The sequence below is a fragment of the Tenrec ecaudatus genome, chromosome 1 (assembly GCF_050624435.1).
Source record: "Tenrec ecaudatus isolate mTenEca1 chromosome 1, mTenEca1.hap1, whole genome shotgun sequence".
In the NCBI taxonomy this organism is placed as follows: domain Eukaryota; kingdom Metazoa; phylum Chordata; class Mammalia; order Afrosoricida; family Tenrecidae; genus Tenrec; species Tenrec ecaudatus.
The window spans coordinates 13,568,174-13,594,933 of NC_134530.1; the positions used below are offsets into that span (position 1 = coordinate 13,568,174).

General features: G+C 54.5%; 2 protein-coding genes and 1 pseudogene across 4 annotated transcripts; 2 read left to right on the forward strand and 1 right to left on the reverse strand.

Moving 5' to 3' along the window:
- The first annotated feature begins 428 nt into the window (after positions 1 to 428).
- Positions 429 to 1,159, forward strand: LOC142445561 (ferritin light chain-like; annotated as a pseudogene).
- Positions 1,160 to 8,399: 7,240 nt separating this feature from the next.
- CNN1 (calponin 1) lies at positions 8,400 to 15,521 on the forward strand. Its single transcript, XM_075547533.1, has 7 exons — positions 8,400 to 8,559; positions 10,323 to 10,444; positions 13,294 to 13,360; positions 13,448 to 13,585; positions 13,741 to 13,851; positions 14,510 to 14,656; positions 14,763 to 15,521. Exons 1-7 carry the CDS (start codon positions 8,497 to 8,499, stop codon positions 15,006 to 15,008), a joined length of 894 nt encoding a protein of 297 aa, XP_075403648.1. The 5' UTR covers positions 8,400 to 8,496; the 3' UTR covers positions 15,009 to 15,521.
- Positions 15,522 to 17,452: 1,931 nt separating this feature from the next.
- ELOF1 (elongation factor 1) lies at positions 17,453 to 24,436 on the reverse strand. 3 transcript variants are annotated; one of them, XM_075547548.1, is made up of 4 exons: positions 24,368 to 24,436; positions 18,521 to 18,654; positions 18,258 to 18,328; positions 17,453 to 18,050 (listed from the first exon to the last, which is right to left on the reverse strand). In XM_075547548.1, the coding sequence occupies exons 2-4, from the start codon at positions 18,634 to 18,636 to the stop codon at positions 17,986 to 17,988; spliced, it is 252 nt and encodes an 83-aa protein (XP_075403663.1). In that variant the 5' UTR covers positions 18,637 to 18,654; positions 24,368 to 24,436; the 3' UTR covers positions 17,453 to 17,985. The 3 variants fall into 3 exon arrangements, with proteins under 3 accessions (XP_075403663.1, XP_075403668.1, XP_075403658.1); XM_075547553.1 differs by having other exon boundaries at positions 24,358 to 24,426; XM_075547543.1 differs by lacking the exon at positions 24,368 to 24,436 and adding an exon at positions 24,157 to 24,299.
- Between the last annotated feature and the right edge of the window lie 2,324 nt (positions 24,437 to 26,760).

Below are 26,760 nucleotides of genomic sequence, written 5' to 3' on the forward strand. Positions count from 1 at the left end.
CTTCCAGGACTCCTGTTCAACAGAATTCAACTCAGCGCAACTCACGGCCATTGAGCTGATGGTGACTCGTGGTGACCCTTTCGGATAGGGTAGAATTGGCCCTGTGAGTTTCCGAGGTGATAAATCTTTGCAGGAGTAGAAAGACCCAGCTTTCTCCCTCCATGGGGCTTGGAGTTTTGAACCATCGAGCTTGCAGATTGCTGCCCAACATGTAACTAAAATGCCACTAGGGCTTCTGGTCAAAGGAAAGGACACTGTAGTTTTGACAGTGATGAACACATGGCCCACATCCACTAACAGGGCTCCCAGAGCCTCCCTTACAACGTGTGTGTGTGTGTGTGTGTGTGTGTGTGTGTGTGTTGTGAAGCTTTCTGACTTGACAAGGTGATGCTCACCAATTCAGTTAAAAAAAACAAAACCAGGCTAAGCTCGCCCGGAGGTCCCGAGGATCTGTGTCTTGCTTCAACAGTGTTTGAACGGATCAGGTCCGGGGACTCCCTGCCGCCAACCCTCCGCCACGCAACAGGTTTCTTTCCGCAAGTAACTTGGGGACCAGCTTCTCGGCCAGCCCCTCCTCTTGGGACCAGCGGACACTTTTATTTGGCGTGCGGTGACCTCCAAACCGACGCATCATGAGCTCTCAGATCCGTCAGAATTATTCCGCCGACGCGGAGGCCGGCGTCAACCGTCTGGTCAACCTGCACCTGCAGGCCTCTTACACCTACCTCTCTCTGGGCTTCTTTTTCGACCGCGACGATGTGGCCTTGGAAGGCGTGGGGCACTTCTTCCGCGAGCTGGCGAAGGAGAAGCGCGAGGGGGCCGAGCATCTCTTGAAGCTGCAGAACCAGCGCGGCGGCCGCGCCCTCTTCCAGGATGTGCAGGAGCCGTCTCAAGATGAGTGGGGTCGAGCCCTGGACGCCACGGAAGCTGCCCTAGCCCTGGAGAAAAAACTCAACCAGGCTCTTCTGGACCTGCATGCCGCAGGGTCCACTCACACCGACCCTCATCTCTGTGACTTTCTGGAGAACCACTTCCTGGACAAGGAGGTGAAACTCCTCAAGAAGATGGGCGACCACCTGACCAACCTCCGCAGGGTGGCCAGCCCCCAGGCCGGCTGGGCGAGTATCTCTTGGAGAGGCTCACTCTCAAAGACGACTAGGAACCTGCGGCGCCAAGCCACCTGCCAGGGGCCCTCTGCCTCCCCACGGCCGGCCTGTGCCCCTCTGCCTGAACCCGTCCGCAGCGCCACCGCCCTGGAGCCCCTCCCCCCAGCTGGGGACCAAATGGAAACAATAAAGCTTTCTTTTGCAGCAAAAAAAAAAAACAAAAAAACAAAACCAAAAAACTCTTCTGTTCAGCCCATTGCTTTGCTTCCAAAACATCTTCTTGCCAAGATCAAGAGCAGGGCAATGGGCAGCTGTAGAATGACCTAGACTATCTAGACTAACTCCCCTATCTTAGCCTGTGTGTGTGTGGGGTGGCGGGAGGGGGGGAGACTGGGGGGTGTGCGGGGAGCGACACAGTGGTAATTCAGTGGTGACTTCCCACTGTCTATGCTGGAGACCTGGGTTTGACTCCCGGTCAGTGCAACTCATGCTCAGCCACCACCCATCTGTCAATAGTTGCTTGTGTGATGCTACGATGCGGAAGACATTTCTGCAGTGCTTCGAGACTGAGATGGACTAGGAAGAAAGGCCTGGCAGTCTAATTCCAAAAGGAAGCCAGGGAAAGCCCTACGAGTCACAGTTTCCCAATTCACAACGAATCCTAGGGATGATGAAGCAGGACCGGAGACCCTGAGTTGGGGGCTGACTGGTATTGGAGTGGGTGCGTGTCGGGCTGCTCCTGGCAGGGTGAGCCGTGGGAAACCACCAGCTGCTCCTTTAGAGGAAGATGAGAGCCTTCGACTCCCATAAAGAGAGAGTCTTGGAACCCCCAGGGGTTTGGAAGGCCACAGTTCTATCCTGCTCTATAGGGGCTCTGTGAATTAGAATCGGCCGAGAGTGTTTTTCAGTTTTTTGAACCACAGTTGATGATAGCACCCCTTCATTTATGCCCCAACTGCTCTCCCAGAGAAGGGAGGGATAGAACTGTAAAGGACACTCCCTAATTCCCTATCCTCAATCCGAAGTGCTGGGAACTACTGCCCTGCCTTTGTGTACAGCTGAGCATCAACAACTCAGAGAGATGTGGGTTCGTGACCCGGCTCACTCACTTTAATGCCTTTTTTTTTTGGCCTGTCTGCTGTGGGCAGCCACTGTGCTGGGCTCTGTGGATGAAACAGGCAAAGCCCCTGGCCCAATGGGATTTCTGGTCTCATGGGGGATGAGAAAGACAGCTATAAATCAGGTGATATGAGAAGAAAAAGAAAGCAGGGAAAGGTGATAAGGAGACATGGAGTAATTTCTTTAAAAATCACTTTTTCAACATTAAATATTTGATTTTGTTTTCAGTGTAAGTTGCCCCCCACCCCTCAATTCCCCCACTCCATCCCACGCCCATCTTTGCTCTGAATAAATGCTGACTGCTTTGGTCTCAAAGCCTTTTAAAAGGAGCACAGCACTCATGGATGATATTGTTTATGAGGAAAGTTTGCTCCTGGAAACAGGTTATTGTTTGTGATCGAGAGAAAGAATTACTCTAGTCAGACATAGAGGCAAGTCAGGAGATTTTTATTAGGGGCTCCAGAGGGAACCTAATGACCCGAAAGCTATTCCGATCAGGAAGATAGCTCCCTGAACACACAAGTTCATCATTTTTAAAGGTTTCCATTGGGCGTGGAGGATTGTGGGGGTTGTAGGCTAAGGGAGACAATGTGGGTTTTCTGGAAGTTGAGGGAGCTCTGTTTCCATGGGGAGTGACACTGGATCTCAATCTCTGAGGTGTTTCTGAGAGACTAGCTCAGAAGTTTCATTAAAAAAAGAAGACTTTTCATTAAGGAGAAGCCTGTCTCCTAAAGCTTTCCTGTCTGAACTCTAGTCCCACTCGGTTGTATAAGGAATTCAGCCCCTTGTCAGGCAGCCTTCAGGTGTACTTCCCTATGCTGTGGACTGCCAGAGCACACAGACAATCTGTCAGATGTGATGCTTGCACAACTTGCATTACTAGCCTTAAACCATTACATTGTATGGTATGTGAACTACACGTCCATGAAGCCATTGACATTTAAAGAAAAAGTATCAACAAGAAGTCATGCTGCGATGAAAAGAAATAGAAGAAAAGAAGAAGGAGGAGGAGAAGGAGGAGAAGGAGGAGGAGGAGGAGGAGGAGGAGGAGAAGGAGGAGGAGGAGGAGGAGGAGAAGGAGGAGGAGGAGGAGGAGGAGGAGGAGGAGAAAGAAGTGCAGTTGAATGCTCCTCGGAAGGAAGGCTGTTGAGACTTCATCCCACATGCTTCGAGCACTGTGTGAGTCTGGGTAGACTAGAGAAACAAATTCATAGACACTCACATGTGTATAGGAAAGAGCTTTATACAAAGAGTAATTAATTGTACATTATGAGAGCATCCCAGCCCAGTCCAGATCAAGTCCATAAGTCCGATATTAGCCCATATGTCCAATACTAGTCCATAAATTCCTCTTTAGACTCCCGCAGCCATGCAATAATGCCTAATGCAGGAAGATCACAAGCCAGTGGGTGGAAAGTCTTGTGGATCCAGTGGCGGTAGAAGCATCTCAGTGCTGGCAGGGGTCTCCACGTGGCTTCTACAGCTCCCAGGGTTCTGGCTGCATCAGCTTAGCTCCATGTGGCTTGTCTCAGGAATGTCTTAAAGGTGGTGAGAGTGTGTCCCGCCTCCAGCGAGTGAGCTACTGATCTCCTTAGAGACTTCCAATGAGGTCATCAAGCTGTGACCCTATTGACAGGCTATACCCCACCCTTCACTCTTAAACCTCAAGTTGACACCAGATTATGTACCTACCACAGGCATGTTATCAGGAACATCAATCTCTGGAAAAGAACATTAGGCTTGGTAACGTAGGACAACGAAAGAGGAAGCCTCTCCATAAGTTGGGTGCACACAGTGGCTGAAACATGGGCTCACACAGGACAATGGTCGTGAGGATGGTGCAGGACCCAGAAGTGTTTACACTTAGGTTGGAACCGACTGGACGCCACCTAACAACAACAAACCCATCGCAAAATTACTTTTCAAAACCAAAGTTCTAAAGGTTCAGACCACCAGTCCCCAGCATCACCATTTCATGGGCTCTCTCTCTAGGGGTGGGAATGATGATCTGAGAGCCAGGCGGCAGGGCCAGTTGAGTAGAGATTGAAATGAAATGAGGTAGGGTTGAGAAGAGGGCACATTTGTGGACCCCGGGAAGGAGTGGTGGCAGCAGAGTGGCAGGCATTGGGAGAGTGGCTTAGCCTTTCTGAACCTTAACTCGCTGCCCTGACAGAGTGTAACTGGCCATAGATCCACCTTTACGGAAGCAGGCTGCCTCATCTTTCTCCTGGGAGAAAGTAGGTTCAAATCCTCAACTTTCTGGTGAGCAGTTTCTGGAGTGCCGAACCATCATACCACCAGGACGCCTGCTCTAAACCGTAGGCCCCTTATCTCTAAAAATGGCTCAATTGTTTCCTCTCTGAGATGGCAGGGGGAGATTACAGGCCGCTGCACTGCTGGGCACGGTGCCTGGCTCTGCATAGGGAAACCATTGTGAGCTCTCCCCCATCGCCGGAAGGATAGTTCAGGGTTGGCAGAGCAAGCAGGTCCAGGGTGGGATGCTCTGACTTTCTCTGAGACACCCAGGGACAGAGCGGATGTGCCTCAGGCAGCTCCGAGTCAGGAAGGTTTAAGAGTGCCTCGTGCCCAGAGGCAGGGCTTGTCCACCACCACAACGTTTCACCTAGCTGGGCATGAGAAACACAAGGGCTGGGCCCTGGAACCATCAGATTTAGGAGCTGAATAGGGGACCACATGCGGGAGAAAGATGGGGCTTTCTGCTCCCATAAGGAGCTCTCGTCTCGGAAACCCACAGGGGCAGGTCTGCCTTGCCCCATAGGGGGTTATGACCCGAGGGGAGTGAGCTAAGGGACCCTAATACGAAGTCAGTGCTGGGGGAGTCCCTGAGGATTAGGGCTTCAAGATGGGATGGGGTGGTCCTGAAAGCGCACCCCCGACGTCACCTACAAGACGCACACAGACACAGGCCAGGGGCAAGACAAACCGGGATTCAGAGACAAGAAGCGGAGACCCAGAGACAGCGGAGAGACAGAGACAGAGAGACAGATTCCAGGAAGCTCAGGCTGGAAAGCAGAGGGGAGGCAGGCAGCCGGTGACTCAGAGGGGCTGCAAGCGCCAGAGGCAGATCCAGCGGGGACAAGACGGACCCATAAAGGGCCGCCTCCTCGGGAGACCCCGGGGTGCCCCGTGCAGGGGCGCGCCAGGAGCTCCCCCCACGCTCCCCCACCCGCCCCGTCGTGCTTGGGCCGTGACTTCAGAGCCCGCGCGGATTCTATAAATGGCCACGCAGCCGCGGCGAGGGGGCGGGGCCCACTGAGTCAGCGCCTGACGTCACCGCCGGCCCGGCCCGGCTCCCGTCCCTCCTGCGACCGCCAGGGGGCGCCAGGCTCGAGCGCGGCCGCGGCGCCGCTCCTCGCATGCGCAGTCGCGAACCGTGGCCCTGGGCGCGTCGCCTAGCGTGGGCGGAAGCCCGAAGGGTCCGAGTTCGATTCCAGCAGGCCGCATGCCAGCGGTGGGTCCCCGGAGCTGTTCCCCTCTGTGCCTCCCTTTCCCCAGCTGTCTAGGGAGTGCGATCCCAGATTCCCATCTCAGAGAGCCACCGTGAGGATAGGTAGGGTTCATGGATGGGAATCGCTTAGAAGAGGGCACCCGTGGCCGGACTGGCAGGGAGTTCGGAGTTCAGGACTCGTTGGCTCTGGTGGGGTAGTGGTTATGCGTTGGGTTGCTAACCACAAGGTTGGCAGTTCGAAGCTATCAGCCGCTGCACCCCTCGGGAGAAAGATGAGACTTTCTACTCTCATTGCACCCGAGTGAGTTGGAATCACGGCAGTGGATGCGTGGGTTGCCCAGTTTGAAACCCCGAGCTGCTCCTTAGGGGACACACGAGGCTAGCTACGCCCGTGCCGAGGCCCACGGAGGCAGTTCTATTCCCCTCTGTAGGGGCACTGTGAGTTGGAACCGTTTGATGGCAGTGCGTTTGGTTTTGGTTTTTATAGATTCATTCAAGAACCGTAGTAGCGCAGTGCATTAAGCGCTGGGATGCAAACACCAAGGTCAGTAGTTCAAACCCACCAGGGGCTCCTCTGGAGAAAGACCTAGGATCTCAGGCACTCTAAGGAGCAGGCTTACTCTGTCCTCGTGATGTCAGCGGGTGGTGGTTAGCTCATCTGATGTCTGTTTAGCGTCTTCAACATCATTGGATGCCATCAACTTGTCCTTAGCACGACCTCTGCAAAACCAACCAACCAACCCACAGTTGCCACCCAGTAGATTCTGACTCAGGCTGATGCCATGTGAGTCATATTAGAACTCTGTGTTTCCAGGGACTAATCTTTCAGAATCAGGTGGCCAGGCCTTTCTTCTGCAGCATTTCCAGGTAGACTCAAACCACCCACTCTCTGGGTAGTCGCCACTTAGCCCAGGAACACCAGTCGAATGGTTCCCGAAGAGAGAGGACAGACTCCCGTTCAGGCGGCATTGGTATGTCTCAACTTGGATGGTACCATATCCATCTGTATAGGTTCTCAGACTTATTTGGTTTACTGCCCCCTTTTCAGGGAAAAAAAAAAGAGTCAAAGCCTGCCTGGTAATTAAAAAGTTCCCAAAAAACCCGCAAAATTTCCTAGTGTAGCTCCTTATCAAGGACAAAGAGTAGGTATCTACTTTGGCAGACTCCCGGATCATCCCAGCATCTTCCCAAGCAGCTGGCATCTCCTACTTTGGGAAACACTGGTAGTGGGTAGAGGTTAAGGAAAATCTTCCTTGGGAAGGACCCCACAGCAGAGGATTAGCTAGTCCTGGTGGCACTGTCCAGTAAGTACTGAAATGGCCAAGTACAAGATTGGTGGTTCAAACCCACTAGTTGATCCACGGACAAGGGATGAGGCTGCGTGCTCCCGTAAAGATTTACGTCCTCAGACACCCCACATGAGACGACTATGGGTCGAAATTGGTTTGTGTTTTGAGTGTCAAGGTGCTGAGGATTCCACCAGCGCAGACCTCAGTTTCCCCATCTGTAAGGCATGTGCAGTAGCACCATCCACCTCTGAAGGTATTATGAGGCTTGGGTTGATACACGCGTAACCCTTGACAACCTCGGGCAGTGGTTCTCAACCTGTGGGTCTCGACCCTGTGGTGGGGAGGGGGGGAGGGTTGAACAACCCTTTCACAGGGGTCGCCTGATTCATAACAGTAGCAAAATGACCGTGATGAAGTAGCAACGAAAATATTTTATGGTTGGGTGGGGGGTCAACACAACATGAGGAACTGTATGAAAGGGCCGTGGCATTAGGAAGGTTGAGAACCACTGCCCTAGGGGCTCCTGTCATATTACTGTATCACAGCAGAGACCGCAGCTCAGGGCCAGTAGACCAGCATGCCCCTGACACATCATTAGTGTCTTGCACATTAATGTCATTCAAGTCCCCAGCATGATCTAGGTGGCCTGGTGTGGGCATCTCCTCCACTCTTGTGGCCCACATCTGGCCAGGCAGAGTGTTTGCTAGTGTCCCTTCCAGACGCGCAGTGACTTAGGAGGTGTCCATGGCCCCAGGGGCTCCCTAGCACAGTCAACCTGTAGCTCAAGCAACCCATGAATAGGGGCCCAGAGTTCTGCTCCTCTAGGACCTTATGCGGTCTGGAGGTGACAGATGCAGAGTCACCGACCCCTGCAGGTGCCAGCTGAGGGAGTACTTCTGGTCTTCGCAGTGTCCCCTATGAGGCAGGCGCTATCGTCGCCCATTTTACAGATGGGGAAACAGAGGTCCCTGGACGGGGCGGGACTTACCTAAGGTTACAGACTGTTGGTGCCTAGAGTTAAATCCAGGACGGGGCTCGCTATGCTGCCACAGGGACTGTCCTGCGTTAAGGGGGTGAGCAACAGCCCAGAGAGAGGCCGCCCCAGAGTCATAGAAGAATGGCTTCAGCAACAGCGACAAAGAGACTCAAAAGACCCAGGCAGGGCCCAATGGACCAAAGGGGGTGGGGGAATGTGGCCTGGAGCGGGATGGGTCTCTGTCTGGCCAAGCCCCCCCCTAAGAATAACTCAGGCCACCCCCCCAGGTGGAAACAATGACACAATCAGCTCCCAATACCAAGGCCCTGACATCACAAGGGGGGGTGGCTGAGGTGGGGGTGCCCCTCCCCTTGGCAGGCCCCTGCGGCCAATGGGACGGCTCTGGAAGACTCCCGGGCCGCCTCCTGAGCTTCAAAAAACGTGCGAGGAGGGAAGAGGGTGCAGACGGAGTTCCAGCTGCTGCCTGGCCTTGCCACCAGCACCCCTGCTAACTCCCTTCAGAGCCCAGCGGCCAGCATGTCCTCTGCTCACTTCAACCGAGGCCCCGCCTACGGGCTGTCAGCCGAGGTCAAGAACAAGGTAGGACTGGACGGGTGCCCCCTGAACCCCCTCCTGATTACTCCATGTGACTGGAGTCTGGGAGGGTCAGGGGGACAGACACAGGGTGGGGGCTGCCTCTCTCCCTCACAGGACCCTCCATAACCTTCTTGCTACAGTTGGGGGTGGGGAGCTGAATAGAGAAGGCAGACCCCCAACATCAGATACCCCACCTGCTCATAGTTCCATGAACGGTCTATGTTCCCGGATTGGACGTGGTACCCACTTGGAGATTGTGGCTAGTCCATTCTCAGCCAGACAAAGAGACTGGAGGGAGGGTTGGCGTAGGCAGGTCCCTGGGGTGAGAAGCCCACAGAGTGAGGGAGGTCATCAGGGGGGAGGGACGTCTCTGGGGCGGGCGGGCGGGCATCACAGGCCTGGCAGGGACCTCCTAAGGATGGGGAAACAGGCTCCGAAGGAGAAGCAGGAAGCCAGGGTCCCTCTCCTGCTCAACCCAGGCAGGTGTAAAGCTCTGACCTGAGGACTTTGGGTCAGCACGGGGTCAGCCTTTCCAGGGGAGGGAGCGGGACCTCCCAGGATCCCGGGCCAGGCCAGGGGAGGAGTCGCAGCGGCACGGCACTGGAGGGACAGACTGATGCTCAGGAGGGTGACTTTTCCCAGGATTCCACAGCGAGCAAGGAGAGACCAGAGCCCAGGTTGGAAGCTGGGTCGTGGGGGATCTTAGCAGGGTGGGGGGGGGCAGGGGGCGGGTGCTCAGCCAGAGACAGATCCCAGCGCACCCCTCCCACCCCCACCCCCAGCGCCGCTCCGAGCTGAGCTGCCACGCCATATAAGGTGGCCTCAGGGAGCCCGGCCCGCCAGGCGCCGCTATATAAGGGCTGGTTAGCTTTATAAAGCCTGGCTGGTAGGGAAAGGGGGCCGCCAGGGCCAGGTGAGGGGGCTGCTGTCTCCTAAGCCCCTAACTGTTTGACCCGGGAAAGGGGGCAGCCCAGTCCCCCGCCCAGGGCCTGGGAGTTTATCTAGACTGGGGGTGGGGGACATAAATGGAGGACAGAGAGAAAACACTGGGAAACTGAGCCAGGCGAGAAACAGATGCCTGGTGGGAGGGCGAGACTGGAGCAAGATAAAGCCTGGGACTGGGATGGCGAGGCCGGAAGGAGAGCCCCACCCCCCACCAGAGGCTGGGACCCTGCAGGGAAGAAGGACAAGTCTGATCCCCAGCAGAGCCAGAGAGGGGGTTCACCCAGACAGGGGCAAGAAGTCAGAGAGCTGAGGGGAGAGAGAGCCTGAACAGGGAGAGGGACAGGCACAGAGAGGGGTCTGAGGTCAGACTCGGAGAGCCTGCTCCCCACCCCCACCCTGAGCCTAGCCTTGGGAGATGAGGTCCCGGGAGTGACACCAAGGCCCAGAGACGCTGGACAGAGCCCAGCTTCCTTCCCTCTTCAGGCCTCCTGTCCCCTGCCAGCCCAGGGGGGAGGGCCAGGGCAATGAAGCCCCAAGTTTGGCCTGGAGGGGGAACCAGGAGGCCGAGGCACCCCCCTTTTGCCTGCATTCTCCCTTGCCAAACCTCAGAATGCTTGGAATGACCCCCTGGGCAGGTGCCACTTCGCTCCTGGCCCTGGGCCCCCTCCAGCCCCCCTCATCCCTGTCCCCCCCTCCCAACAAGGGGCAGAGAATTGCCTTAGTTGGGAAGGGACGAGGAGGAGTCAAGCCCACTCCAAAACTGCGTGCTCACCACCGTCTCCGTGTCCCCCCCCCCGCCCCCCGCCCGCCCGCCGCCCCAGCTGGCCCAGAAATATGACCACCAACGGGAGCAGGAGCTGCGGGAGTGGATCGAGGGGGTGACGGGACGTCACATCGGCAACAACTTCATGGACGGCCTGAAAGACGGCATCATCCTTTGCGAGTGAGTGGGACGGACGGGGATGTGAGTGGCCCCCAACTTTCTTCAGCCCCCTCAACGGCCGCCAGCCTGGAACCGTGGACGGGGACTTTATACCTGACAGCCCAACAGCGGTCGGCTGAGGTGGCATGTGTTCACCGGGCCCGGGTGAAGGAGAAACCCAGGCTCAGTTCAGTAAAGCAAGCTGCCAGGTGTCCCAGCCCTAACAGCTCCAGAGTCTTGTCCTGACCTGGGTGCTCGACAGGGCAGTGGCTCCCTGTGACCCCCTGGGTCATGAGAGAGGGCACTTTGAAAAGGCAAGAAGCATCCATGGCGATCCTCCACTCCCACCATGATGGGATGGATGGCCCCCTAGTGATGCTCTGACACCTCTCAACCTAGTCACCAAGGGGATGCAATCTCCTCTCTCCCAGGCCAGGGTTCCATCCGGCAAAGGCTGGGAGGAGCAGAGGAGCGTGGACCTCAGCCCAGGCCGGAACTGCACCTCCAGTATGACCGGGCCAGCTGACAGTGGGGATTGAGGTGCCTCCCGGTACTGCGCTCTGAAAGCAGAACCTAAGTCCCAGGTGTTGGGCTTTTGTTCCTTCATCCCGTCAGGGATAAGGAAGGGGGAGACAGGGTAGCAAGGGGGCCACCCTTGGGTCCCAGCTCAGAGGTGAGGCTGCTCAAGCTTGAGTTGTTTCCGCCTTCCTTCATGACATGCGTTCAAGGTGCTCCTGCTGTGTGCCCGGCCCTAGCCGAGACCCCGGGGACAGTGGACTGTCAGAGGAAACCAGCCTCGAACCACCGAAGGGTCCGTAGGCGTGATTGTCCAGTTATGATTTATATAAAGATCACAGTAAAGTCATAGAGGATGGGAAAGATAGGGCAGAGAATAAAATAAAGAAGTTGGATACATTGTATGGTAACTCAGCCCCTCTTGGTCCACGTGGAAGAGAGAAGAGAGAGTCTTTACTGTCTTGGGACATCGATAGGCAGCCATAAGACATGCATATTCAGTAGTTACGTACGTCACAAGGTGGGTGGAATCTACTGTAAGGTCCCTGACCTCACAGGTGAGGACACCTAATTCCTGCATTGAGGGAAGGTATGAGGGGGGCTGGGTAACAACAGCACGAGGAGACAACAAAAGGACATCTGCTTCTATAGGGAGATAAAATCACTTTAAGGCAGCATAGCTGTGAGGGGAGAACCTGTGGGAATGATAGTTAACGCAGGATAATGTACTTGAACTTTGTCTCTAACTGACCAGTCCTACCGTGGAATACCAGCTTTCCAGATTCCCTCTGTTATGAGTTAGGGAATATAGTTCTCGTCATGTTTCCCACAGTGACCCGATCAGTCTCATGAGACTTTACTTCCATCTGGTGGGAAACAAGGCTGGAGAACAGGACTCCAATATGCACCCACTGGCTTGTAGACCTACAAGCAACTTGTGCAGACAAGTTAGGGGGTGGGGGCCTCTGCTCTTTTCTGTAGGGTGTCTGGAAGCGGACTGCAGAGGTGGTGTTTGACTGGAGCCTGGGCGAAGCGAAGGAGACTGAGGGAGCTGTGGGGGTGTCAGGGGAAGAAGGTTCCAGGCAGAGGAACAGCCAGTGCAAATGCTTTCAGGGGGGAGCTGTTGTCTGGCAAGTTTAAGGGCACAGTGGGGGAGGGAGGTAACTGAGTGAGGGGCAGGGGAGGGAGATGCAGTCAGCAGTCAGAGGGTTAGCTGGGGGTGCGGGGGGCTTTGTCATAGTGAAGAGGCAAGGCTGTGGGCTGGAGGCTGGGGGAAGCCACCGGAGAGCTTGGAACTGGGAGCAACTTGAATTGGTTTAAAAAGGTCATTTTGGTTGTTAGACGAAGAAGGGTCTGTGAGGGACAAGATGGGAGCTGGGAGCCTCTGGGGTCACTGCCAGAGCTCAGCCCAGAGACACTAGTAGTTCAGGCCATGGTGGAGGGGTGGAGGCGCTGAGAGGCAGAGGGCTCTGGCATATCTTACAGGTGGAGCTAAAGGTCTTTCAGGGGGCCTGGAGCTGGTGGTGAGCAAGGGATGTGTGGGTGATGGGCTAGGGACAACTCTGGGGGCTTTGGCTGGGCACCTGCAAAGATAGCATTGCCAATTTTTACTGAGATGGGGTGGGGAGAGGCCAAGCTTTGGGGCGAGGTGGACATTAGAAATCTGTGAGTTGTGTTGACTTCTAATGAGAGTGAGTGAGGTGTGTTGAGTTTGAGATGCTCATGTAGGGAGCCGGGTTTGAGAGCTATGGGCCTGGCTGAAGTAGGGTAGCCAAGGGTCTGGATGAGCTCATCCAGAGGGCCAGTGTCAGTGGGGAAGCGGCCCAAAGCCGGAGACTGGGGCTCTCAGTTGTAGGAAATCCACAAGAGAAATGCAGACTGGGACGCGGTTGCCAGTGAGCTCGGGAATCTGCCTTCTACCTGAGGAGGCTCTCTGACTGAGGACTGGAGTCTAGCTCCCTCCTGCTGGTTCTCCACCTCAGAGCGGATGGCTCGAGTTGGGTGGTTTGCTGAGGTTGCAGCTGAGATAGAACCCTGGATGGTTGGAACACTCAGCTGCTAACACGAAAGGTTGGAGGTTCAAGGCCCCCCAGAGGTGCCTGATCAACTCTATTTCTGAAAAACCAGTCATCGAAAACTAGAGCCTAGTTCTACTCTGACCCATGTGGGCTCACCGTGAGTCACAATTGACATGACAGCAGCTGGTGGTGGTGGTGGGCGGCTGCGGTACACGGAGTGGAAACAGCGTGATGACCGCTGCTGCCAACTCTCTTATGGGCTTCTCCTGTGACGGGGTGGAAGTAGAGGGACAACAGAGTCACCTTCGTAATTCTACTCCACCCTCCTCTCTGTAGGTTCATCAATAAGCTCCAACCAGGTTCTGTGAAGAAAGTCAATGAATCAACCCAAAATTGGCACCAGGTAAACCCACACTCAACCTCTCCTAACCCCTTGCCCATAAGCCCTTGAGACCTCCTGTCCCCACTGACTGTCCCTGCTCCTCACCAGCTGGAGAACATCGGTAACTTCATCAAGGCCATCACCAAGTATGGGGTGAAACCCCATGACATTTTTGAGGCCAATGACCTGTTTGAGAATACCAACCACACCCAAGTACAGTCCACCCTCCTGGCCCTGGCCAGCATGGTGAGTGTGCGGCAAGAGTGGGCACCCACTATAGGCGGGAAGGGGACGCCCAGAAGGCAGACTGGGAACTGCTCAGGCTGGGATGCCAATGGGTCTCCATGGGAAACATGAGGCCCAGAGGCTCCCTCCCTAGTCCCCGCCTTCCACCTCCCCAGGCCAAGACAAAAGGAAACAAGGTGGACGTGGGAGTGAAGTATGCTGAGAAGCAGGAGCGGAAATTTGAGCCCGAGAAGCTAAGAGAAGGGCGGAACATCATTGGACTCCAGGTACTGTTCCCCCCACGCCACCCACCACCCCTGCTCCTCCTCAGTGTGGCTGGTAAGCTGCCGGGCAGCTGGCACAAGTGCCAGGAGGGCATCCTTTGGGAGACAGTGTATTTAGCACTAATTGAACTTTATGCCAAGGAGCTCTGGTGGCCCAGTTGGTTAATCACTGGGCTGCTAAACGCAAGGTGGGCAGTTCAAACCCTTTAGCTGCTCCAGGGGAGAAAGATGAGGCTGTCTGTCTGCTCGCAGAGATGTGCAGCCATGAAAAACCCAGCGAGCAGCATCCCTGTCTTCCAGGGTTGTGCTGAGTGGAATCTACTCGGCAGCAGGGGGTTAAGCTATAGGCCAGTCACTGTGCTGTGCACATTCAGGGGTAGGTAGTTACCACCATGCCCTTTATACGTGTGAGGAAACTGAGGCCCAGAGAAATTAGCTCCCTGCACAGGATCCTCAGTTGACCAGTGGCGAGCTTGAATTTGAACCCCGGAAGTCGGGCCCCGGTGTGCCGAGCCATTCCTTGGCTGTGTGCCCTTTGGGGTGTGGCACACCCTCTGGAGGTGAAGGCCTCCGTAATCCCAGGTGGACAGGGCACCTCGGGAGAGGGCTGTGTGGGCGTCCAGTTACATTGTGTGGCTGACGGCGGCTCCTTGCTCCCCAGATGGGCACCAATAAGTTTGCCAGCCAGCAGGGCATGACGGCCTATGGCACTCGGCGCCACCTCTACAACCCCAAGCTGGGCACGGACCAACCCTTGGATCAGGCCACCATCAGCCTGCAAATGGGCACCAACAAGGGAGCCAGCCAGGTGCGGGGCGAGGGGCAGTGGAGTGGGCTGTGGGGGCACCTGATGATCGGGCTCCCCTCTCCCTGCTCCTCCCACCCACCCAACTGAATCTCCTGCCCTTCCCCAGGCTGGCATGACCGCGCCTGGGACCAAGCGGCAGATCTTCGAGCCGGGTCTGGGCATGGAGCACTGTGACACCCTCAACGTCAGCCTGCAGATGGGCAGCAACAAGGGGGCCTCGCAGCAGGGCATGACGGTGTATGGGCTGCCTCGCCAGGTCTATGACCCCAAGTACTGCCTGACCCCCGAGTACCCCGAGCTGGATGAGCCGGCCCACAACCACCACCTGCACAATTACTACAATTCGGCCTAGGGGTGGGAGGCTGCCTGCTGCTCTTGGCTGGACCCAGCCCGGTCCAGCCCACCCTTGCCCCCTGCATGGCGCCTGTCCTCCAGCCCCCTGGCACCTGCCTACAGGGTTAAGAGTTTGGGGAGAGCAGACTGGATGGGGGGCTGTGCGTACGGAGGGGGCCCTCCTTCCTGCAGCACTGCGGGGTCCCGCCAAGGACCGGGTGTTCCCAATAGCATCCCAAGGAGGCACTGAGCACGGCTACTCCGGCTGCCCCCCCAGCTCCCTCACAGGTGGGTGTCCCCAGGACAAGACGCCCCCCCACCCCCGCCAGCGAAGCCCCCAGAGCCCAGGCTCGGCTGTCCCCACCCCATTCCCATTGCCACAGGGGGAGCCAACTGCATGCCCAGGGGCCTTGACGGACACGCGCAGTTTGGTTTGCGGCGGCTGGCGTCCGTGAACGTGACAGCGGCGTTTGTAACGCGAGCACTTTCCTCTTCCATTTCACTGGAGCACAATAAACATGGCTGTACGATTGCCCAGCGCCTCAGACCTGTCTCATCTCCCACGTGCGTGCGCGCACACACGTGCACAGGTGTGCGCACACACCTGCATCTCCCCGCCCCACCATCTCCCCTTGAGCCACAAGGCCACTCACCCACACACCCCCTGCCTCACTCCCCCAGGAGGTCCGCACACTCTCGTTTATCCATAAATGCTCACATAGGCAGGAACCTACCCGCCCTCTCCCTCCCCCGCCCACCATCCACGTGGGCCCTGCCCATGCCCAGCACCCACACCGCCCGGGCCCTGTGTCCACTGACTTCACAGGGCACCACACACAGGTCTGAGGGCTGTTGTGAGAAAAAACCCACACCCTGGGACAGGCCAGATTGGGATGTGAATCACGGCTGTGCCAGCCAAGCCACGCCCTCACCCCAACCCTGTTCCTCCTCCCCAGCCAGGAAAAACAGGGTCCACTGGGACTTAAGTGGGGTGACTGGACAATGAGGGGCGGGAGGGGATGCTCCAGACTGCCCCAATAGGGAGGTCCGGCTGCGGTTCTGCAGACCCCACAGGACCAGGGCGAACCTTGACTCTGCCTTGGGCCTGTGGTGGCGGATGGGTACATGGGGGCTCCCAGGACGTAGCGCCACAGGGAGGGGCACGGCGAAGTCTCCTCCCTTGTCACCCACCCTGGGCCGGGGCTGCAGCGTCAACAGGACAGCAGGGGCCGTGTGTACAGACGCGCACGTGCGCGCACGCAGGCCCTGGGGCCTGGTAAAAGGAGTGTCAGGCGCTCAGTGTGCTCCCCCTGCGCCAGTGCGGAAGGGCTGAGGATCCCCAGTTGGCCCAGGGCCCTGGCTTCTCAGAAAACAGCACCATATTAGCACTTGGCCTTTGGGGCTGCGGTGGGCGGGCAGCAGGAAGAGGGCCCCAAGATGCTAGGAGCCCCCTCTCCCACTGGATGTCTGCGTGCACCCCTGGGGCGCCTGCCACTGCTTTAGCTCCGCCCCCAGGCTCTTGTCAGGTCCAGGCCTCCTCCCCCCCCCTTCCCCGTGCCCCTCACCAGGGCTTTCATGAAGTGGGAGCGCCCTGTTGAGCCTGGAAGGCAAAGCTAGACTAGTGGTCCAGCCTGGTGGCCAGGACTTCTGGGACAGATGGCATCTCACCTGGCTGCCCACACTCCCCACCCCTGGGGTGCCAGGCCCGTGCCCCCTGTATTTGCTTCCTGGGTGTGGCCCCAGAAGGGAGTCCTGCTGTCCTTCCCACTGTACCACCAAGAGTGCAGGGCTGCCCACTGGGCAGGCTCCCAAGGCCGGCAGGAGGGGCAGCCTAGAACCATCCCAGGTATGAAGATCAATCACCCATGAGGCCACCTGAATGTCCTGATATTCCCGTGACACCACACTATGGGTGTTTGCCTTCTTCAGTCTCCCTCCTCCCAGTTCTCAAATCTGTGACTTCACTTCCTGGGTGGTCTACCCAGCTGTTCCCATAACCCACCCTTGCTTTTTGCCCCCAACCAGTCTTATGAGGAAGTCACAAGTGTCCTGGAGACAGGCTTCCTGGGTTCAAGTCCCAGCTGTGGAGCTTTCTGGCTGTGGGACTTGGGATTAGTTATCTCCCCTCTCTGTCCAGCTAACCACAGGGCTGCTGCTGGGACAGGCCAGCTCTGAGGGCAGTCGGGCATGGGGCACCGCTCCCGTCAGCTCATTCGACTGTCCCTCCAGGAAGCCTTCCCTGACCAAATGTCTGCCTGGTCCATCGGGCCCCAAGTCCCCAGCACTGACTCCCTTTCACCCTGAATGCTTGCTGGGTGGCTAAAACAGATGGTTGGAAGGGTGACCCCTAAGCCCCACTTCTAAAACCACCTCTGAAACCGGGAGCCCCACTCCCACTGCAGAAATGAGCCCTTGGATCAGAAGAAATGAGCCCCAAACCCAGGAAATGACAGGCGCAGGGAGTCTGGCACTGACTGCTTTATTTCAGGGCTGATCGCTTCTAGCTGCCCCTGCAATCCTGTCCCTTCCTCCTCGGCAGGCCCCAGGCACTGCAAACTGGTGGGGAAGTCCAGTCAGAGGGCTCGGTGCTGGGGAGCTGGGCAAGGAGGCTGTGCTGGGCCCTGCCGTAGCTTCTGCTGGACTTGCTGTGTCCCCCTGGGGATGTCAGCGAGGATGCTGGGGGCAGGGCCCCCCCGCAGCTCCCACAGGTAGGGAGGTCCAGGGTTGGGGAGAAGGGAGCCAGACCAAGGTATTTGAGGCAAGTGAGGCCAGTGAGGCCAGTCAAGTCCCTTAACCTCAGCAACCACACAGCCCTATCCTGACACACACACGCACACACACTCACTCTCACTCCCAAACACACTCATGGACACCCACACGCATGCCCGCATCCATAGGGGGCTGGTGGGATGACCCTGGACCCACACCCTGGACCCCTGGAATGTCTCTGGTTTGGCATCCAGTGGGTGGGCATGAGGGGCGGGTCCTCTGTGCTGTTATTGGTTGGCTGCCTCGCAGGCATCTATCCAGTCGCTATAAACATCCACCGGCTCCGAGAGATCTGAGTGACTGAGGTCAAGGGCATCTGATGGCATTGGACTAGCTGCCCACCCACTCTGTCAGCCCAGCCCCCGCCCCTCAGCCCTCACCGTCATAGGGGAGGAGGATGCCAATGGGTGGACATGGCATGTGAGTCAGGGCTGCCCTGTGTGGGCCCCCAGCCCTAACCACCCTCCCCCTCGCCCTGAGGACTCGTTTCCAAGGATACAAGTGATGGGAGTCTGGAATTCCTCGAGGCACACAGTACAGGAGATGACTCCGGTGTTTCGGGCACGGTCCCTGCAAAGGGAGGAGGTGAAAACCGGGTGAGCAAAGAGCCCTGTGTCTGATGACCACCCCTCGCCCTTCCCACCCACTCCTACTGGGGCCACAGGGCTACTCGGTCCCCAGATGGCGAACAGGCTGGAGCCCAGGAAAGGGCACCTCCTGACCAACAGGACGCCCAGGTGCTCTGTGCTGTTGACCACCCACATTTTCACGTCACAGGACTTCTCGTGGTTGCAGAAGGGGCAGGTGAACTGGGTCTCTAGGGTGCCCGTCATCTTCTTCTTAGGAGGCGGCTTCCGTTTTGACTTTCTGCGGCCCATGACTCCCGGAAGGTGGCCCTGTGGGAAGGAGTCACAGATTTGTGGGAGTGATTCACACAGTAGGCCCAGCCTTGAAGCTCTGGAAGGAGGCTGGGAAGGGGGGCCTGGCAGTGGCCCCGACGGTACCTGGGTCCTCAGAGAGGCGGACAATCAGTGCACTCTGGAAGAAGGAGCTGTAAAGTTCTAGCCTAGCCCCGTGCCCCCACCTCCTTGCCCTTATTCTGTGACCCTGGGCAAGTTACTGAAGCTGTCCGTGCCTGAACTTCCTCATCTATAAAACAGGTGAGACTGCGTGTTACCTCAGAGGGGCTTGCGAAGGGGACATGAGCAAAGGTGTGGGTCTGTCCCACCTGTCACTGGCATCTACACCAGGAGGCCACTGAATGAGTGACCGTGAATGGCTAGGAGTGCAGAGCTACAAAGAGCCCGAGTGTCCAGGAGCTGAGGATGCTATGTGGCCTGTTCTTGGTGGTGGTGTGGGTTAGATATTGTCAGTGCACCAGACCCACCAGCCGGTTGGTGGGAGGAAGAGGCTGCCTGCTCCTGTAACGCTTTACAGTCTCAGAAACTCACTGGTTCACTCCCAGCCAGTCTAGCGCTGGTTCTAGAGGAAAAAAGAGCAGGGTTTCATTCATATTGCTTGATCACGCCTTATAGAACACCCTCTCTTTTTTACTGAGGATGCTTCCAGTTCACTGAGAATGCAGAGAACAGAAGAGAGCGTGCAGAGCTCTGAAAAAGAATCAAGAAAACAAAAAATGCTATTTACAGTAGCCACCCAAATGGTGGAATATCTAGTAATAAACCTAACCACAGAAACAAAGCACTCACACAAAGAAAACTACAAAACACCTGGACAAGTAACCAAGAGACCAACAAACATGGAAGAATGTTCCATGTTCACAGATAGGAGGACCTCACATTGTGAAAATGTCAAATATTACCTAAAGTATCCTATAACGATGATACAATTCCGATTCGGATTCCAGCATCATTCTTTAAAGAGATGGAAAACGAATCACTAACTTTACATGGAAAAGGAGACCTAGGATAAGCAAAGCTCCACTAAAGAACAACCACCTAGAATCCTCTTACTTCCCGCTCTCAATACCTACTACACGTCAGAGAGCTTCCATGGGGGCCTCTTTTGCTATGGAAGAATGTCTAGGTTCCCTTCAAGGGCAATTTGCTAACTGTGCCCCGGATCCCATCTCCTCTCTCTCTTGAAACATCAAATACTCTATTGGATTATTACCAAATATACTTACTGTTATTCTCTTCCATCATAAAAAACAACCAGCCGACCAAACTCTTCAGCCCCTCCCACTCCCACCCTGCTTCTCTGCCTGTTTTTCTAATACGAGCTTGCTGTGCTTCCATCTGCTCCTCTTCCTCTCTCTCCACTCCTCCCTGCCCACTCGCTAAGGTCACCGGGCTGCTGACCCCAACAGGGAGTCCTCCCTAGGATGCAGGCCTTGCTCCCTGCGGCTGCTGCTCAGAAAACCGCTTACACTTGGCCCTTTAACTGGCTTAACCCCTGCAGCTCTCAGGAACACACACCCCCCCACTCCCATTTCACTCCATCTCTGCCACTTCTTCCCCACACACTTGACTGAGAAGCAGGCCCAGGGGCACAACCTCCAGGACCTGACACTGATGGCTCTACTGTCCGATGAAGGTTTCAATGGAATGTGTCCCACATCCAAATCAACACACCTCCTGCTGTCGACTCAATTCTAACTCATGGTGACGCTGACGGACAGTAGAGTTGCCAAGGCTGTCAAGCTTTATGGACCCTCTGGTTTAAAGCAAGGTTCCTTGTGTCAACTCAACCCGCTCTCCCAAAGTCTCCCCCATCTCAGGTTATGGCAGGTCCATCAGCCTAGACACACAGACCCCAAGCTGGACCTGTCCTCATTTTTTTCCTTCCTGTACTTCTGAGCATGGAGCACTAGTGATGAGTGGTTACGAACTGGATTGAGAACTGCAAGGTCGGCAGTCTGAAACCGCCAGCCACTCCTCGGGAGAAAGCTAGACGCGTTCTCCTCCCACAAAGGGTTACAGTCTCAGAAACCCACAGGGCAGTCCTACCCTGTCCTTCCAGGGTCGCTGAGTCAGAATCGATGGGATGGCGGGGAGAGGTTGGCATCTCTTACCTTATCCTGCTACTTCTGAATGCAGCTCGAATCTACTTCTCACCACCTCTTTGGTCAGCCCCCTGGTCTGACTGAGGCGCTCACAGTCATCACTGGCTCCTATCAGCACAGTGGCCTCTCCATCGGTCTCCCTGCATCTCCATCCCCTGCCATCATCCTCGCCATGTAGAGCCCAGGAGGGCAGGGGCTTTGGTCTCTGCTTTTTCAACGGTGGGATCTCCAGAGCTTGGAATGGCTCCGGGCACAGAACTGACACTCAACAAATAACAAAGGAAGGAACCAGTGGCAGAGCTTGCTAGTTCTAAACTGTAGCCATGCTGCAATGAACAAGGCAGGGAAGGAGTCTCGCTCTTGTGCTACTTACTGAAGTGCTGGTGGAGAAAGACAGATACTCTAGCAGCAAACTAGTACCGGGAATGGTTTCAAAGACTGCTAAGTGTTGAGGTTAAAAGGGAGCCTGGTGACACTGTGGGATAAACACTGGGCTCGTAATTGTGGGGTCGGCTGTTCAAACCTAGGAGGTGTTACCAGGAGAGGTGAGGTGGGCTGCTGCCATGAAGACCCCCTGGTAGGGTCATTATGGGTTGGAATCAGTTGGTTGGTGGTGGGTTTGAGGGTGTTAAGTTTTAAGAGGTGAGGGAAACATGGCTAAATGAATGTTTCCGACGGGAGGTTATTTCAGGTAACGGTGATGAGGGAGGGGCGCCCGGTGTCATTTAACCTGGGTCTGGATGAGGGGACAAGGCAGCCCAGGCAGAGGGAATGGCAAGCACCAAAACCCAGCAGCAGGGTAAGCCTTTTCTAGAAAAAGAAAACAAGATACGGCTGAAGTGAGCCATGGAGATGTGATCGGGGCGGGAAGCAGCAGCTAGAACCCAGAATGTAGGGGCCGGTCCCAATCCTAACTACGTGGACAGCCGCCCCTCCCTCCAGAAGAATTCACTTCAGAGGACAGCACTGAAGCTACAGTCAGGAAGAGGGACATGTCTGATCAGAGCATAAGGGAGTAAATGAAGGGGGGGACAAAAGTGGAAATCATCCTAGTCCACCAAGCCTTGAGGACGATATCCCCGCTCAGAGCAGCCAATGCACAGAGAGGACCATATGGCTGGCCCCACTATGACACACGTCATCCCCCACTGACCCATAGCCTTACAGGGGAAACACTGGAGACACAGTGTCGGAATTGCACCCGATCTGACCCTACCACCCCAAGGCAAAGCACTAAGGGCGTGCAACAGAACAGCAAGGGGAGCAGACCAAGGAAGTCCCGAGGGAATACCAAATAGACTTTGGGGCCAGGACATGACACCCCATCAGACTTGACCAAAAAACATTCCTAAAGGTCAACAAACAGACCCAGAACTATTTACAGGCTTTTCTTTTTTTGTCAACTGGTTTGTTATTTTGTTTTCTTTTATTGCTTTGTTTTGCTCTGTCTTGTTTTTGTGCATATATTATCTCTGCAGGTCTATCTAGATAAGATAGGTGGGATAAACAATCTGGATGGTTCCGGGGAACTTGGTAGAGGGGGAAGTGGGAGAAAGGGAGTGGTGTTAACAAACCCAGAAACAAGGGGAAAACAAATGATCTAAAACCAATGGTGAGGAGGGTGTAAGAGGCCTGGTAGGCTTGATCAAAGGCAATGTAACCGAGAGGAATTACTGAAACCCAAAAGAAGGCTGAGCATGACAGTGGGACAAGCAGAAAGTAAAAGGAAATAGAGGAAAGAACTAGGAGGCAAAGGGCATTTATAGAAAGTCTAAATACAGGCATGTGCATATGTAAATATATTTATACATGATGATGGGGAAATAGACCTATGGGCATTTATGTATGGGTTTAGTATTAAGGTAGCAGATACATTGGACCACCACTCAAGTACTCCCTCAGTACAACAACAGTTTGTTCTATTAAACTACATTCCATGATGCTCACCTTCCTGACAGTATTGCTTAAGGCAAAGCAGGTGCATAAGCAAATGTGGTGAAGAAAGCTGATGGTGCCCAGCTGTCTAAAGATATAGCATCTGGGGTCTTAAAGGCTTGAAGATAAACAAGCAGCCATCTAGCTCAGAAGCAACAAAACCCACATAGAAGAAGCACAACAGCCTGTGTGACAACGAGGTGTCAATGGGATCAGGTATAAGGCATCAAAGAACATAAAAATCTTATCATTGTGAATGAGGGGGAGTGCGGAGTGGGAACGCAAAGCCCATCTGTAGACAACTGGGCATCCCCTTACAGAAGGGTAGTGGGGAGGAGACCAGTCAAGGTGCAGTGTAGCAATGATGAAACATACAACTTTCCTCTAGTTCTTAATGCTTCCTGTCCCCACCACCTACCGCCACCCAATCATAATCCCAATTCTACCTTATAAATCTGGCTAGACCACAGGACATACACCAGTACAGAAAGGAACTGGAAACACAGGGAATCCTGGGCAAATGAACCCCTCCGGACCAGTGGTGAGAGTGGTGATACCAGGAGAGTAGAGGGAAGGTGAGGTAGAAAAGGGGGAACCGATTACAAGGATCTACATATAACCTCCTCCCTGGGGGATGGACAACAGAAAAGTGGGTGAAGGGAGACTTCGGATAGTGTAAGACATAACAAAATAATAATTTATAAATTATCAAGGGTTCATGAGGAGAAACATAAGCTGATACCAGGGGCTCAAGTAGAAAGCAAATGTTTTAAGAATGAGGATGGCAACAAATGTATAAATGTGCTTGACACAATGGATGGATGGATGGATGGTGATAAGAGTTGTACCAGCGCCCAATAAAATGATTAAAAGTAAAAAAGAAATCCAAGATAGGTAAATCTACAGACAGTAACTGGATTAATAGTATCTTAGGGGTACAGCAGGGGAGGTTGGGGATGGGGAATATAGACCTAACTACAACTTATAAAAGAAATGAGAAAATGTTCTAAAATTGATTGTGGTGGAGATTTTACAACTCTTCTTAATATAATTAACCTACTAAATTGGATTACATATGAATCATGTGCCAATAAAACTTTTGAAAAAAACAAAACAAACGGCCAACCAAAAGACAAACCCCAGATGGTGGCCTGTTCTGGGTGCTGCCGAATCGCCAGCACTGCAAACAGCCCCCGCATCCATCCCACGCGCCATGTCTGCTTGCTGAGCGACCGAGGAGTCTCTCCAGGCAGGGTCTCCCCGTCCGACTTGGGGGTTGCTGCCCCGCTCCCCCAGGAAACGGGTCTGGCTTCCACATAGACTCCAGAAGCCCGGGCCTGTCGGTCGGCGGCCAAGTCGACCCCGAGGCGCCGGACCGACCCCTGAGGCAGCCCGCGATGGCCCCCAGGCTCACCGGGGCGATGGCCCCCAGGCTCACCGGGGCGTCCGCGTCGCCGCCCGACGGCCGTCCGCAGCAGCTAGGCCCCGGCGCAGCCGAGTGTAGCGGCCCGGGGCTCGGGAGGATCAAGTTCTCTGATACCCCATCTCCCATGCCAGGGGTCCCCGATGCCCCCCCAGGACCCTCGGAGGAGAAGAAAAAACCCAGTCGGGCCCGATCCCAACGCCCGCCCACGCGAACCTTCCTTCACCTGCACTCGCCTTCCCTCCTCGCGACAGTCCGGTTCACTGGGAGACGGCGACTTCCGGTCCTCCCCGGAAGCGGAAACCCCTCCCCTCCTCATAAGTCCCGCCCACTCCCGCCAGCCGGGAGCGCGCGCAGAGGAAGCCCGGGAAGTTACAGCCTGAGAAACGCGCAGAGAGAGTTCTGTCCTGTTGTACAGCATCAACTCGGTGGCCGTGTGTCTGGCGTTTTGGGTACGATCATCATCCCCTCCACCCACCCACCGCATTTGAGATTAGCCCAACCTTGGATACGAACACCGCACCTAGGACCCTGCCGGAAGCATTGCCTGAGGCAGACGCCTTACACAGCGGTTCTCAACCCGTGGGTCGCGACCCCCCAGGGGGGGTGGGGGGTGGTTGTCTAACTACCCTTTTACAGGGGTCGCCTAAGACCATTGGAGAACACATACATTTTCCACAATATACAGCTACATATTGTGTGATTAATCACTGCTTTAATTATGTTCCATTTGTAACAATGAAAATACATCTGGCATATCAGATAGTTACATGACGATTCATAACAGTAGCAAAATGACAGTGATGAAGTAGCAACGAAAATAATGTTATGGTTGGGGGTCACCACCACACGAGGAGCTGTATTAAAGGGCTGTGGCATGAGGAAGGTGGAGAACCGCTGCTTTCCAAGATATACTGCAAGTTCCCAGGAAACACCCTTACCACTCATTATTGCTTCTAGATCTTTAATTTGACTTTAAGACACAGAAAATCCCCAAAGGTGAAGTGCAGATGTTGACCCAGGAAGAGATGTGATATACTCCTAAAAAACAGCTGGGGTTTTACAAGAATGAAGAAAAGTTTCGAAAACGGCTTGTGGCAATGTTTGTACATCCCTTCTTGATGTAGTTGAATTATTGAATCGTATGATATGTGAATTATATGCCAATAAAACTTTTGGGGTGTGGGGGGCTCCTGGAGTTTCCTAATTTGTACAGATAGAAACCTGGAGAATATATGTGGGAAAGGTTTTTAAGGGTGGGGAATAATAGTGCAAAGAACATAGCATGGACCCGCCTGAGTTTATCGACATGGACCCACTAAACACAGGAGAGGACCTAATCGTTGATTTGTTAGCTCAGTGAAGCAGGGTTTGTGAGATGGACTACACTGAGTTAAACTGAAGTACCAGACATACCTACCTTGGTATACTAAAGAAGAAGGTATTAAAAGCCTTTCCAAAAAGATTTATGGAAATTGGCATGTTAGAGTGGATTTATTGGGATAGCCCCCTAGACCCACAAATAGAGTTCCCGAGCGCACCCATTTTACTACAGCATCAAGAAACAGATTTGGAAAGAGATCCTTAGCATCCTTGAAACTCCAGGGATGGCTAGTTAATGTCAGCCAGGCTGGGTAATGAACTACCCTAAATGAACTAAGACACTTGTCAGCTCTAAGACTGAATGGGCCCCATGGGGTGAAGTGTCAGCATTCAATAGAGACAAGATGGGCTTGGGTACTGTAATGAACAGCTAGCCAAAGTAGTCATGAGAATGGCCTGGTTCATATGGACCCATGGCATTGATTACTTAGGCAGGGTGTCCCTAAGGCTGAAGTAGATGGGAAGCCTATTAAGTATTTACTTGATCTATACAAGCAGAAGAATGTTTACAGAACCATGACCCCTTAAATCAAGGGGAGACCAGGTTTCTTTAAGGAAGAAGGAATTAACTACACCCAGGGCTTGTACTGCAAACTTGTACGGGGAATACAAGCCCGAGCAGCCTCACTCAGAACCTCTCGTGACCTTAACCCCAGCAAACAAGTAAGGATAGAAATTGCTGATAAAGTCGGGCTTGATCTCTGGGTGGTCCGGCTGGTGGTGGGTGGTTCTTAAGAGGAGCAGAGAGGTTTCAGCTTCCTCATATTTGGATTTTGTTATTGTCATCTTTGAATTACACAAACTGGTATGCTTCTTCCATGTGAGCTTAGTTGACTCCTCACTTAGATGGCTGCTTATTTGAATACAAGCCTTTAAGACCCCAGACACTATTTTGATTGATAGCCAGCCACCATCTGCTTTCTTCACTGCACTTTGCTGTAGCACCCTTATCTTCAGTGTTCATTTCATGAAAGTGAATATTGATCAAGGTCATGTTGTAAGAACTAGCTGTTTTTTGATTTGGGCTAGAGTTGAGTGGGAGCCCGGGATCCATCTGCTGGTCCACGGGTTAGGCTTGACTCTGGTTTACTTTGGCAGTCGTATTACGACAAAATCAAAACCCCATAAGACCAACTAGACCCACAGCAGCAACAAACCAACCAACAAAGAAACAAACAAAAACAGAAAACAAAAATAAGCAAACAAAAGTCAGGAAAACAATCACCCTCCCTAGAA

What these genes read in the sequence shown, in the direction of transcription:
- CNN1 (XM_075547533.1), top strand. Translation starts at nt 8,497, where the DNA reads ATGTCCTCTGCTCACTTCAACCGAGGCCCCGCCTACGGGCTGTCAGCC. An exon ending in GACGGCATCATCCTTTGCGA is followed by an intron (nt 10,445 to 13,293) that starts GTGAGTGGGACG and finishes TCCTCTCTGTAG; the next exon opens with GTTCATCAATAAGCTCCAAC. An exon ending in CAACCCAAAATTGGCACCAG is followed by an intron (nt 13,361 to 13,447) that starts GTAAACCCACAC and finishes GCTCCTCACCAG; the next exon opens with CTGGAGAACATCGGTAACTT.
- ELOF1 (XM_075547543.1), bottom strand. Translation starts at nt 24,270, where the DNA reads ATGGGAGATGGGGTATCAGAGAACTTGATCCTCCCGAGCCCCGGGCCG. An exon ending in GCGGCGACGCGGACGCCCCG is followed by an intron (nt 18,655 to 24,156) that starts GTGAGCCTGGGG and finishes TCCTTCCCACAG; the next exon opens with GGCCACCTTCCGGGAGTCAT. An exon ending in AAGTCCTGTGACGTGAAAAT is followed by an intron (nt 18,329 to 18,520) that starts GTGGGTGGTCAA and finishes CTCCCTTTGCAG; the next exon opens with GGACCGTGCCCGAAACACCG.